The sequence below is a fragment of the Salvelinus fontinalis genome, chromosome 40 (genome assembly GCF_029448725.1).
Source record: "Salvelinus fontinalis isolate EN_2023a chromosome 40, ASM2944872v1, whole genome shotgun sequence".
NCBI classification, from domain to species: domain Eukaryota; kingdom Metazoa; phylum Chordata; class Actinopteri; order Salmoniformes; family Salmonidae; genus Salvelinus; species Salvelinus fontinalis.
The window spans coordinates 9253112-9266178 of record NC_074704.1 but is presented as its reverse complement, the minus strand read 5'-3'; the positions used below and the strand labels follow the sequence as shown (position 1 = coordinate 9266178).

At 44.9% G+C, this 13067-nt stretch overlaps 1 protein-coding gene across 1 annotated transcript; it reads right to left on the bottom strand.

Annotated features, from left to right (window-relative positions):
* LOC129839702 (amine sulfotransferase-like) lies at window positions 1-8342 on the bottom strand. The gene is made up of 7 exons (XM_055907278.1): window positions 8156-8342; window positions 6986-7200; window positions 6707-6833; window positions 1703-1797; window positions 1411-1499; window positions 1155-1246; window positions 1-532 (listed from the first exon to the last, which is right to left on the bottom strand). The coding sequence occupies exons 1-7, from the start codon at window positions 8340-8342 to the stop codon at window positions 366-368; spliced, it is 972 nt and encodes a 323-aa protein (XP_055763253.1). The 3' UTR covers window positions 1-365.
* Window positions 8343-13067: the final 4725 nt, after the last annotated feature.

Sequence of the window (13067 nt, the reverse complement as noted above, 5' to 3'; positions counted from 1 at the left end):
TTCAATTATACAGTTCTATTCAATTGTACAGTTCTATTCAACTCGATTCAATTATGAAGTTCTATTCAATTAAAACAGTTCTATTAAGTTCTATATAATTTTATAGTGACACATGTTCTATTAGATTCTATAGTGACAAAAGTTTTATATAAATCTATAGTGACAAGTGTTGTACTAGATTCCACAGTGACACATTTATTATTCAATTCTATAGTGACAAATGGCCTGTTTTCCAAATGGCACTCCATTCCCTATATAGTGCACTACTTTTGCCCAGGGCCCATATGGCTCTGATTAAAAGTAGTGTATTAAACTGTATATGGAAATAGGGTGCCATTTGGAACCCATCCATGTTCTATTCAGATCTATAGTGACAGGTGCCCTCCGGGACCGATGGTTTGGGTGGCTCTGTGATGTTGGTCGATGTCCCAGGTGAACCTAAGAGGCAGGTCCTTCATCTTCTCATCAAACACCTGGTCGAAGCGTTCACTCTGGGCCACCGTCAACGAGTTCTTCCAGTCTCCTATGGTACCTGTGCAGAACACACACACACGCACGCACGCAAGCACGCAAGCACACACATACACACACACGTGGACATACAGACGGATGCACATGCGCACGCAGGTGCACATCGCACGCACACACACACACACACATATTCAGATGAGCCAAAGCAATACAAAACAAGTGCTGATCTAGGATCAGGCCCCGTATTTATAAATCCTCTCACAGTAGGAGTGCTGATCTAGGATCAGGCCCCGTATTTATAAATCCTCTCACAGTAGGAGTGCTGATCTAGGATCAGGGCCCGTAATTATACAGCCTCCCACAGTAGGAGTGCTGATCTAGGATCAGGGAGCGTATTTATAAAGTTTCTCACAGTAGGACTGCTGATCTAGGATCAGGGAGCGTATTTATAAAGTTTCTCACAGTAGGAGTGCTGATCTAGGATCAGGGAGCGTATTTATAAAGTTTCTCACAGTAGGACTGCTGATCTAGGATCAGGGCCTACCTGTCTATTCGTCTTATCAATTATGATCTAAAAGGGAAAACTAATCCTTTATCAGCACTCCTACTGTAACTATTTGTGTTTGTATGTATGTGTGCGTATGTGTGTTTGCTCATGTGTGTGTGCGTGCGTGTGTGTGTACCTTTCCGTAGGAAGTGTCCTTTCTCCAGAACGAGCACGTCTTTGGGCAGAAACTCATAGTTGGCTTTTGGATCCTTTTTCATGTTCTTGAACCTGTCAATCAATCAATCAATCAATCAATCAATCAATCAATCAATCAATCATGAATAATCAGACAGATCATATTAGATTAGTCGTCATTGAGGCTGTTCATTTGGCAGCATACACAATATAGAGGCAAAAAGACAGGATAGAGCACATAAACAACAGGCTCCAACCTGGCCTTCTCAACAATGTGGTCAATGGCCGAGGGGGTCAGGTCCTTCCCAAGGAAATCACAGATATCCACCACCACTGACCTCAGGTCCTGAGAGGGGAGGGAGCGAGAGAGACAGAGAGAGAGAGACAGAGAGAGAGAGAGAGAGAGAGAGAGAGAGAGAGAGAGAGAGAGAGAGAGAGAGACTGCTTGAGTCTGCTTCCCAAATAGCCCCTTATTCCCTACTTAATGCACTACTGTTGACAAGAGGGCCCTGGATTCCATTTGAGATGCAGGAAAACCCTTTACTGTACCTTGATCATGTCCTCGTACTTGACAAAGAGAATGTCATACTGCTCTCTTTTGGTGTACCACTCACGGATGTGATCGAACCACGATCCACCCACCACTGTCAACAACACACAGACACGCACGCTATTGGACAGGACGTAAAACATCTTTAACAGTGGCTGACTTTTATCCCCCCAAAAAACATATACAGAAAGAGATCATGCGTACAAAACATATTCTTGTTTATGCAGATATCAACGATGTAAAAGTTACAAGAGTTTACAGAGTAAGGAGCCGTTGATGTTACACTGTACACTTTACCGCACACGGTCCTGCAACACGTTTCCACCTTACTTTCCCCTGCCAGGTACTGCTATGTGACATGTTTTGTTGGATTCCAATTTGAAATCTACTTCCTGTCACTATATAAGAACATATTGATTGCGCTACATGTATGATAGCTGTATGTGTTTAGGGTGTCGGTGGAGCGCGAACAAGGAGCTGTGCATGGAAAGTTACTGAGAGAGACAAGGAGGAGTTTGTGTCTGTTCACACATGTCATTGTTGGTTCAGTCTGTTCAAACATGTCATTGTTAATACATAATAGATAAAGAAGGGAGGGGAAGGGAATGTCTCTGAATAGGCAGGCAGCCTATGGAACTAGGGAGGAGCGAGGACTTTGGCTCAAGGTCAAGTCAACAGATGAAGTGAGAAGAAACCTCTGTGAGGGGAGGAGCAGATGGGTTCAACCTAGAGCTGTTGATTGATGATGCGTGGTACATAATTGCCTATAATCATAAATCAAACACATTTGAGTAACCGCCTTTGTGTGTGCATCATTATGCATACTGGTTTGTATGTTTAACCTTATGTTCCACTCCAACATGTCTATCCACAAGTCTGGGAGAGAACGTATAGTCCGAGGTCATTTAGCTCTGCATTATATCTCACCACCATGCGCTTCCATTTCCTCCTCTCTCTGCTTTATTCCTTTCTGGAGCGCCCAAAGGGGTTGTCAACTGTTTAGGGAAATATGTTTCACTGCGAAAACATGTTACTGTCGATGTTCCTGAACAGATTTCACTTGGTTTCCCAAATGAATCACTGGGTAGCTGCAGGAACAGGGTTGAAGAGCCCATTGCATACAGAGTTTGGGCGGTACATCACCTGTTGTGAAGCGAGACATTGCTCCTCAAACAGGAACATCACCTGTTAGACAGTGAGAACATGCTCCTCAAACAGGAACATCACCTGTCAGACAGTGAGAACATGCTCCTCAAACAGGAACATCACCTGTCAGACAGTGAGAACATGCTCCTCAAACAGGAACATCACCTGTCAGACAGTGAGAACATGCTCCTCTAACAGGAACATCACCTGTCAGACAGCGAGAACATGCTCCTCAAACAGGAACATCACCTGTCAGACAGTGAGAACATGCTCCTCTAACAGGAACATCACCTGTCAGACAGCGAGAACATGCTCCTCAAACAGGAACATCACCTGTCAGACAGTGAGAACATGCTCCTCAAATAGGAACATCACCTGTCAGACAGTGAGAACATGCTCCTCAAACAGGAACATCACCTGTCAGAAAGCGAGAACATGCTCCTCTAACAGGAACATCACCTGTCAGACAGTGAGAACATGCTCCTCAAATAGGAACATCACCTGTCAGACAGTGAGAACATGCTCCTCAAACAGGAACATCACCTGTCAGACAGCGAGAACATGCTCCTCTAACAGGAACATCACCTGTCAGACAGTGAGAACATGCTCCTCAAATAGGAACATCACCTGTCAGACAGTGAGAACATGCTCCTCAAACAGGAACATCACCTGTCAGACAGCGAGAACATGCTCCTCTAACAGGAACATCACCTGTCAGACAGTGAGTACATGCTCCTCTAACAGGAACATCACCTGTCAGACAGGTGATTATTTTTTTTGCATTAAGTTCAGTGTTAAGTAACAGGGACAGAACCAAAAGTTATGCAACTAAAACCCATGCCATTTACAATAGGTCCAGCCAGTAATCATACCGGGCTCATTCGTTATGGTAGCTGGGATAGAACCGATTTTGGGTTTGGATAATCTATGTGAAATGCCAGGGGAATGGATTCTAAAAAGTAACAAGTTAAAGTTGGCACGACGACCAAACACTCCTCGTACGCAAAAAACCCCGCTTTGGTGAGAAACTTTATTCTGTCTTATTGTGAAATAGCTTTATTAACGAGGTGGGAGGATGGGTCTCACGAGAGAATAAAGTAGAGTTACGAGTATGAAGGAGCATTTGTAACACATTGTGTTAAGCACCTGCATTGGGGTGGAATTACCCTCGTAATGTTTGTGCATTAATAGGATGGGTACTGTAGCGCGGCAGTGGAGGGCAAACTCCAACTACCCCCGTTTTACCCTCCTTCGGCAAGTAAAGTTACGCAGAATCATGGAGGAAAAGACAGTGCAGTCATGTACTGGCGTAAATATTTAGACTCAGTGGCAAGAAGAATGCCACCATGCCTATTCGGGTGCGTTCGTAAATTCGCTTTGGCCATCTACTCCGATTTCAGAGCGGAGTAGACTTCTCGTCTGAGTGTGCCAGAGCGCAGAATAACTGATGAATTTACAAACGCTCAAACATGTTGAATAATGGCCGGTGTCAGTAAACGTCGACAAAAAGTTGCCCAAAATAGTTTATTTGGGGTATCAGGTTAATTGTGGGGGTCTGCATACTGGGAAATGTATAGCATTGAGATACCGATCTGGCATTAACATCCCACTCATGGAAGTGTAAGACAGGGACAAACGGGGGCTGTACTGAGAAATGTTAATGCTAGAAATATAAGATGAATATACTTTATGTTAACATTAGTGGTACATACTGTATGTCTCCCTTTCTGTAAATGTACATTCTGCCACTGCCGGTTGGTGCTACGGTGATGTCTTACATTCTAGTGATAGACTGACTGAAATACTAGGGACTGTCATCCTAAATGACTGTCATCCTAAATGACTGTCATCCTGAATGTGGGTTGGATGATTTATACATAGTTGTAATTATGATTCGGAAAGGCTGTAAGGAGAGACAGAGCGCTGCTCCTCAACTGTGAGGGGAGCACAAATGGGAGGGGAGCACGACTCATCCTGCAGGTGGTTTCTAAAACAAATGAGTAATTAGTAAGAATCCATTGGGAACTACGGATGACATGGTGTGGGAACAGCAGTGTGGGAACACCAGTGTGGGAACACCAGTGTGGGAACAGCAGAGTGGGAACACCAGTGTGGGAACAGCAGTGTGGGAACAGCAGTGTGGGAACAGCAGAGTGGGAACAGCAGTGTGGGAACACCAGTGTGGGAACAGCAGTGTGGGAACACCAGTGTGGGAACAGCAGAGTGGGAACACCAGTGTGGGAACAGCAGTGTGGGAACAGCAGTGTGGGAACAGCAGAGTGGGAACAGCAGTGTGGGAACACCAGTGTGGGAACAGCAGTGTGGGAACAGCAGTGTGGGAACAGCAGAGTGGGAACACCAGTGTGGGAACACCAGAGTGGGAACACCAGTGTGGGAACAGCAGTGTGGGAACAGCAGTGTGGGAACAGCAGTGTGGGAACAGCAGAGTGGGAACAGCAGTGTGGGAACAGCAGTGTGGGAACAGCAGAGTGGGAACAGCAGTGTGGGAACACCAGTGTGGGAACACCAGTGTGGGAACACCAGTGTGGGAACAGCAGTATGGGAACAGCAGAGTGGGAACAGCAGTGTGGGAACACCAGTGTGGGAACACCAGAGTGGGAACACCAGAGTGGGAACAGCAGTGTGGGAACAGCAGTGTGGGAACAGCAGTGTGGGAACACCAGTGTGGGAACACCAGTGTGGGAACAGCAGTGTGGGAACAGCAGTGTGGGAACAGCAGAGTGGGAACAGCAGTGTGGGAACACCAGTGTGGGAACAGCAGTGTGGGAACAGCAGTGTGGGAACACCAGTGTGGGAACAGCAGAGTGGGAACAGCAGTGTGGGAACAGCAGTGTGGGAACAGCAGTGTGGGAACAGCAGTGTGGGAACACCAGTGTGGGAACACCAATGTGGGAACAGCAGTGTGTGAACACCAGTGTGGGAACAGCAGTGTGGGAACAGCAGTGTGGGAACAGCAGTAAACATGCAGCCTGAGGGGGAGGCTGGATACACGCATGAGGAGGTGTATGGAGCCTTCATTTTTGTGGATCCCAGCGGAAAGTCAGGATAAGGGCGGAGTGGGAATCGTCATGTTGTTTAACTTCGAGTTGAACTATTTAATAATCATTTCAATATTTTGTGTTCTCTCTCTTTCCTAGTTTTCTTTTCTACTATCACTCTCTTAGGAACCCGAAAGAGGAAGAGAACGTGAAATTCTCCAACAGAAATGTAATTATCGGTTGTATATAGGAGGAACAATGAAAGATGGGGGGAAATGACGAGGGTGATTGGTGTGGTTATAACGATGATAAGAGGGCCTTATTGAGCCTTGGGTGTAGACGAAGCACAATATACACACAGAGGCCATAGGCCTCGGAGGCGTGAACATATTAATCAAGTGTGAAAATATGAATCATGTTTTCTTTTTATACCAATCAAGCTCTCTTTTCTGTTTTATATCTAAGCAATTTCACAGTTGATGTAATGTTGAACAGTATGGAGTCACGATTCAAACAAGAGGGGACTGTTGGGTGGCAATTTGAAATGGACTTATTCCTGTCACTATATAAGACCATATTGACGACATGTATAATAACAGTATGTCTTCGAGGCAGGAGGGCGAACAAGGGACTGTATGTCTTCGAGGCAGGAGGGCGAACAAGGGACTGTGTGTGGAAAGTTACTGAGAGAGACAAGGAGGAGTTTAGAACGTTTCTGTTTGTTCAAACATGTCACTGTTACATTATAAAATCTCAAGTAGGGAGGCGAAGGGTTATTACTTTGTTAACAAGAAGCTAACAATATCATTAAAACGTTGTCGTAATGACATATAAGTAAAACACTTCACAATGACTTACTTTTCCCCGTCAGGTACTGGTCATAGAAATCCTGGAAGCTGATGGGTGTCTCCAGCTTGCTCCACACGTGACAGAAGTGGTAGTAGGACACCATGTTGTCCTTCGGGTTTCTCATCACGTACACAATCTGAACACCACAGAGGAAGAAGAAGATGACATTATTGTCATTTGTCACAGATACACTGGGAAGTCCTCTTTTTTCCTTTATCTCAACCCCTCTTTGGTGGGCGGGCTTTACCCGTTTCCTGGTCATTCTATGTGTCGGCTTGGTGGTTGTACCTTGGGTCTCTTGGTGTTCAGGCTGGCGGGCAGCAGGTCTGGAGGCAGGTGGGAGATGAAAAGTCTAGGTGCGGGGCGCGGGCGCTCGGGGCGGGTGTCTGGGTACTCTAGCCAGGGCATCTTCTCCAGGTTGGTGGAGCTCCGGTCGGTGCCACCACTCTCAGGGTAGGCCGCCTCCACCACCTGGACCAGGATCTGCTGGGTCCATATCGTACCTAAACACACACATATGCACACACACACACATATGCACACACACACACATATGCACACACACGCACACACACACACACACACACACACACACACACACACACACACACACACACACACACACACACACACACACACACACACACACACACACACACACACACACACACACACACACACACACACACAGAGGAAAGTTATTGCACTACGCCTTATATTGAGGGGTTTATACAGTATTATGTGATAATTGACGTGGAAGCTGCAGCCCTTTAACTTTCAAGACAAATGTCCTTTCATGGAAAATAAAGTTATGTTTATTATACACACATCTTTATTGTCCCAAATGGGACATTAATGGTGCAGTCTAGGTAAAACAACATTAAAAACAATAACCACCATATCATTTTTGTCAAATTCTATAATTGTTTATTTGACTTAGAAAGTGTGGAGAAGGTTGAGTAGATCAGTGGGGGGAAATCCCAGGTAATCCGTTGTTATATTTGAATTTAATTGAGGAAAAAGTGACAACTCTGAAAAGGGTGTGAGGACTTTCACTAGGCGATCGGTGAATCTCAAACCAACCCCTTGCTCTTACCAACTATGTCCTTACCAACAATGTCACATGCTGAGAGGAAACTCATAGGGTGACTTCCAAAGAGCGGCGAGGGTATCAATAAACCCATCGACTTTGGAACACACTTGTGACTTGAATAATGCAATTTTGTTCCACATTTAAGTAATAAAACAAACATGGAATTCAAATTAACAAGTTCCCCCTGTCATTTTACAAGATATAAACCTCCGTAATAGATGACATTTTAATTTGGGAGGTGTTTAATTTATTACTGTACATGTAACCGGTCCGTACTGAAAAATATGTGGCAAAAGCTTAGGCTGGTGAATCTCTCTATTGTTTTTCCTATCATTTTTACCACACACACACAAACACAAACTCACCTGATTTGGGGTAGGAGACGAGGAAAATGTCAGTTTCTTGAATCTCAAAGCTCTGGAGGGAGTCGATGTACTGGGGGTCGGTCTCCCCCACGGTAAAGTTGTACCCTCTGTGTGTGAACAGGTAGGGACTCAACAGGTCCAGCCCTTCCACTGATGGCGGAGAGGTGTGGTCTGGAGAGTGAAACATGACGACAGTTGGCTAGACAATTGTGAGGAATGAGAGCAGCAGAACTGGGAGGTATCTGTTATATCCAGGTCTTTCTACTCTTCAGGTTGGAGGAGGAGGAGAAAAGAGGAGGAGGAGAAGGACGTTTACAGGTCTTTCTACTCTTCAGGTTGGAGGAGGAGGAGAAAAGAGGAGGGGAAGAAGAGAGGAGGGGTAGAAGGACGTTTACAGGTCTTTCTACTCTTCAGGTTGGAGGAGGAGGAGAAAAGAGGAGGGGAAGAAGAGAGGAGGGGTAGAAGGACGTTTACAGGTCTGTCTGTGCCTATTATATGCTTTCTGAAATTGTGCATCTGTCAAAATGGCTCATTCATTCCATAAATCACCATCCACCAACCTAATAATACCAGTAATACCAGAAACATGGCCGTGGGGACATTCCTTGCATTGCTTGGACAAAAGGAACACCTACGTGAGAATGCTGTTTATTGACTACAGCTCAGCGTTCAACACCATAGTGCCCTCAAAGCTCATCACTAAGCTATGGGACCCTGGGACTTCTGCAATGTTTAGATACTACTTATTGGTGATGGGCGGAGATATGGAGACTCTATATCAGTTGCATTTTTCAAACCGATATCGATATCCTATCTGTTTGAATGAATGATATTGCTGATACTGTGTGGACTTTACTTCCACAGCTTCTTGAATTCCAGACAACTTCTTTCTGATTGTTCTGATTGAGGCTGGAACGGTGTGCGCTGAGAGTCGGGAAGCAAGTTCAGGGAGTGCTCTAATAAATAAATGAAACAATGAACACGTAACACAAACAACGCACCGACATGGAAACTGTCAATAACACCCGAGGAAAGAACCAAGGGGAGTGACAGACGTAGGGAAGATAATCAAGGAGGTGATGGAGTCCAGATGAGTGTCATGAGGCGCAGGTGCGCGAGACGATGGTGACAGGTGAGCGAGACGATGGTGACAGGTGCGCGAGACGATGGTGACAGGTGAGCGAGACGATGGTGACAGGTGCGCGAGACGATGGTGACAGGTGTGCGAGACGATGGTGACAGGTGTGCGGGGTAATCAGCAGCCTGATGACCTAGAGGCTGGAGAGGGAGTATGCACTACCGTTCAAAAGTTTGGGGTCACTTAGAAATGTCCTTGTATTTTGAAATAAAAGCAGATTTTTTGTCCATTAAAATAACATCAGATTGATCAGAAATACAGTGTAGACATTGTTAATGTTGTAAATGACTATTGCAGCTGGAAGAGTTTCATTTTCACATTTTGGGGATTTAGGAGTTCGGCCACGTGAAATCCTTTGTTCACTCTGTTGTCTCTCTCTCTGCATGAAAAGGGGGAGAGAGTCTCCGCCAGGAATTTACGACCTGAGATAACAGAACCTGGGTGTAGGAGAGAGTGAGAGAGGGGGAAGCTACGATCTACACCCAGAACCATATTACTACCACTACTATTACAACGTCTTCTACTGCAGTCACTTCCACTACTTCTACTATTTCACATCCAGAAATACTTCAAGACTGGTAAGCACACATTTTCTTATGGAAATGTAATTTTCAAGTTTTGTGTTGCAGTTTCACTGAACGTCCATAGGGATGCAGTGTGACCCCAGGTTTTAGCGGAGGATGTGGAAGAAACCACAGAACCATAGGCCATGATTCAATGACCGAGGAAACGCATTGACTGACTAACGCATTGAGATGTCACGGGTGCTTTGTAATTGACATAACCTAACATTCACAGTGTTTATCCTGGACGGAGCTCTGAGAATGTCTTTAAAAGGTGCATTTCCAGTAGTTCAGTGTGCAGGGGGAGGGGCCGTTCCCATGGAAACTGAGCAGTCAGCACATTTGTATGTTTTTCTGTGGACCCTTCTTGTTGGCATCACATCCCCTAGTCCCAACTCTCTCTCTACCTCTCTCTCTCTCTCTCTCTCTCTCTCTCTCTCTCTCTCTCTGTCTCTCTCTGTCTCCTCTCTCTCTCTCTCTCTCTCTCTCTCTCTCTCTCTCTCTCTCTCTCTCTCTCTCTCTCTCTCTCTCTCTCTCTCTCTCTCTCTCTCCTCTCTCTCTCTCTCTCTCTCTCTACCTCTCTCTCTCTCTCTCTCTCTCTCTCTCTCTCTCTCTCTCTCTCTCTCTCTCTCTCTCTCTCTCTCTCTCTCTCTCTCTCTCTCTCTCTCTCTCTCAGCTGGACAGGGAAGCGGCACAAACACACACAACCACACACACATTGCATGCAGACACACACACACACACACACACATATACACCACACACATACACACACAGTAGCACACACACTCGTGCACGCAGTCATAGCACACATATATACACACACACACACAGTCAAATACACACACCATGACACTGCCCTCCTGAACCTGTTACCATGGTGACCACGGAGCCCCGACACTTGTGATGTTCATATGAGGAGTTCATATAGGCCTGGACAGAGCAGTGCAGTATCCTCACATTGTGTGTACGTGAGTGTGTGTGTGTGTGTGTTGCAAATAGTATTGGGCTACTTACTTCTACTCACTGTTTGGACCATTTTAATTAATTGTTTCATTTCCTCTGTGTCCCTCTCTTGATCCCTCTCTCTTTCGCTCTCTCTCCCTCTCTCTCTTCCCCTCTCTCTTTCTCTCTCTGTTAAGGGGGTAATCAATATATTAAAAATGTTCAGCAGTGGCTCACTCCCCCGCATTCTAATCAGGGTCTACCAGCCCTTTAACGAGAGTGACGGAGGGAGAGAGAAGGATAAAGTTAGTGGGAGGGAGGGAGAGAGAGAGAAAGAAGAAGACAATTTGAATGTCCCATAATTGTGACATTGGCGTGACTTAAAGTGGAAGTTCGGGATTTTACAACTTGACGTTAGGTGGTTACTCACTAGGCTTGCAAAGCTACCAGTAATTTACCAAAGTTGCCGGATTCTTGGTAATTCATTTGGCTAAATAACTGGTAATATATGGTAACTTTGGTAATTTATACTCAAATAACTTTAAAAAAATCTATTAATATATAGTATACACGTTTTATATCTGTGTCCATATTGTCCAAAAGTTTCTAATGGATAGACCATATGGATCAAGAGAAAATAGCCTAGTTAATGGAAAAGCATTTATTCAACAACAGCATTATTTGCATGTAACTCTGCAACTCTTCCAACTGTTGACTTTCTTCACAACTGCCACCAGTTTGACAACAACATATTTACAACAAAGACATAGTCAAATAATACAAGTGTGTAAAAACAAATCGAATTAATTATATGTAATGCTAAAACTCTCATCTTAAACACCAATGGTAGCTACTAAGTTGATGGTTGTATTTAAGATCATGTTTTACAGCTTTGTCATTCTATTTTTTATTTTAAATTCATCTTATTTGATTATTTGAGATATTTTAAGGCCAGACAGAGGGCCAGAGATAATTACAGAGACCTGTACTAATCGGAAGTACCCAAATAGGCCACTAGATGTCATCTGATAAAATAAAATAACACCATTGAAAGATACCAAAATTCTGGTAGTTTACTGATAAACTTGGAAATGTTCCAGTAATATACCCTTCAAAGGGAGTGATGGACCACTGTACTTTGACACTTTTCATGACATATAAGTGACTTATCATGACATTAGCCTGACATTAGTCTGACATAGGACCTGGGGCAGGCTGAATGTGGGCCACTGTGCTTGGAGACTTATCATGACAAAGAAGTGACTTATCATGACATTAGCCTGACATTAGTCTGACATAGGACCTGGGGCAGGCTGAATGTGGGCCACTGTGCTTGGAGACTTATCATGACAAAGAAGTGACTTATCATGATGTTAGCCTGTCATATCGGTGACTTAGGCCCTGGGGCAGGCTGAATGTGGGCCACTGTGCTTGGAGACTTATCATGACAAAGAAGTGACTTATCATGACATTAGCCTGACATTAGTCTGACATAGGACCTGGTGCAGGCTGAATGTGGGCCACTGTGCTTGGAGACTTATCATGACAAAGAAGTGACTTATCATGACGTTAGCCTGTCATATCGGTGACTTAGGCCCTGGGGCAGGCTGAATGTGGGCCACTGTGCTTGGAGACTTATCATGACAAAGAAGTGACTTATCATGACATTAGCCTGTCATATCGGTGACATAGGCCCTGGGGCAGGCTGAATGTGGGCCACTGTGCTTGGAGACTTATCATGACAAAGAAGTGACTTATCATGACATTAGCCTGTCATATCGGTGACATAAGCCCTGGGGCAGGTGAATGTGGGCCACTGTGCTTGGAGACTTATCATGACAAAGAAGTGACTTATCATGACATTAGCCTGTCATATCGGTGACATAGGCCCTGGGGCAGGCTGAATGTGGGCCACTGTGCTTGGAGACTTATCATGACAAAGAAGTGACTTATCATGACATTAGCCTGTCATATCGGTGACATAGGCCCTGGGGCAGGCTGAATGTGGGCCACTGTGCTTGGAGACTTATCATGACAAAGAAGTGACTTATCATGACATTAGCCTGTCATATCGGTGACATAGGCCCTGGGGCAGGCTGAATGTGGGCCACTGTGCTTGGAGACTTATCATGACAAAGAAGTGACTTATCATGACATTAGCCTGTCATATCAGTGACATAGGCCCTGGGGCAGGCTGAATGTGGGCCACTGTGCTTGGACACTTATCATGACAAAGAAGTGACTTATCATGACATTAGCCTGTCAT

What these genes read in the sequence shown, in the direction of transcription:
- LOC129839702 (XM_055907278.1), bottom strand. Translation starts at nt 8,342, where the DNA reads ATGTTTCACTCTCCAGACCACACCTCTCCGCCATCAGTGGAAGGGCTG. An exon ending in AGTACGAGGACATGATCAAG is followed by an intron (nt 1,500 to 1,702) that starts GTACAGTAAAGG and finishes CTCCCCTCTCAG; the next exon opens with GACCTGAGGTCAGTGGTGGT. An exon ending in CACATTGTTGAGAAGGCCAG is followed by an intron (nt 1,247 to 1,410) that starts GTTGGAGCCTGT and finishes ATTGATTGACAG; the next exon opens with GTTCAAGAACATGAAAAAGG.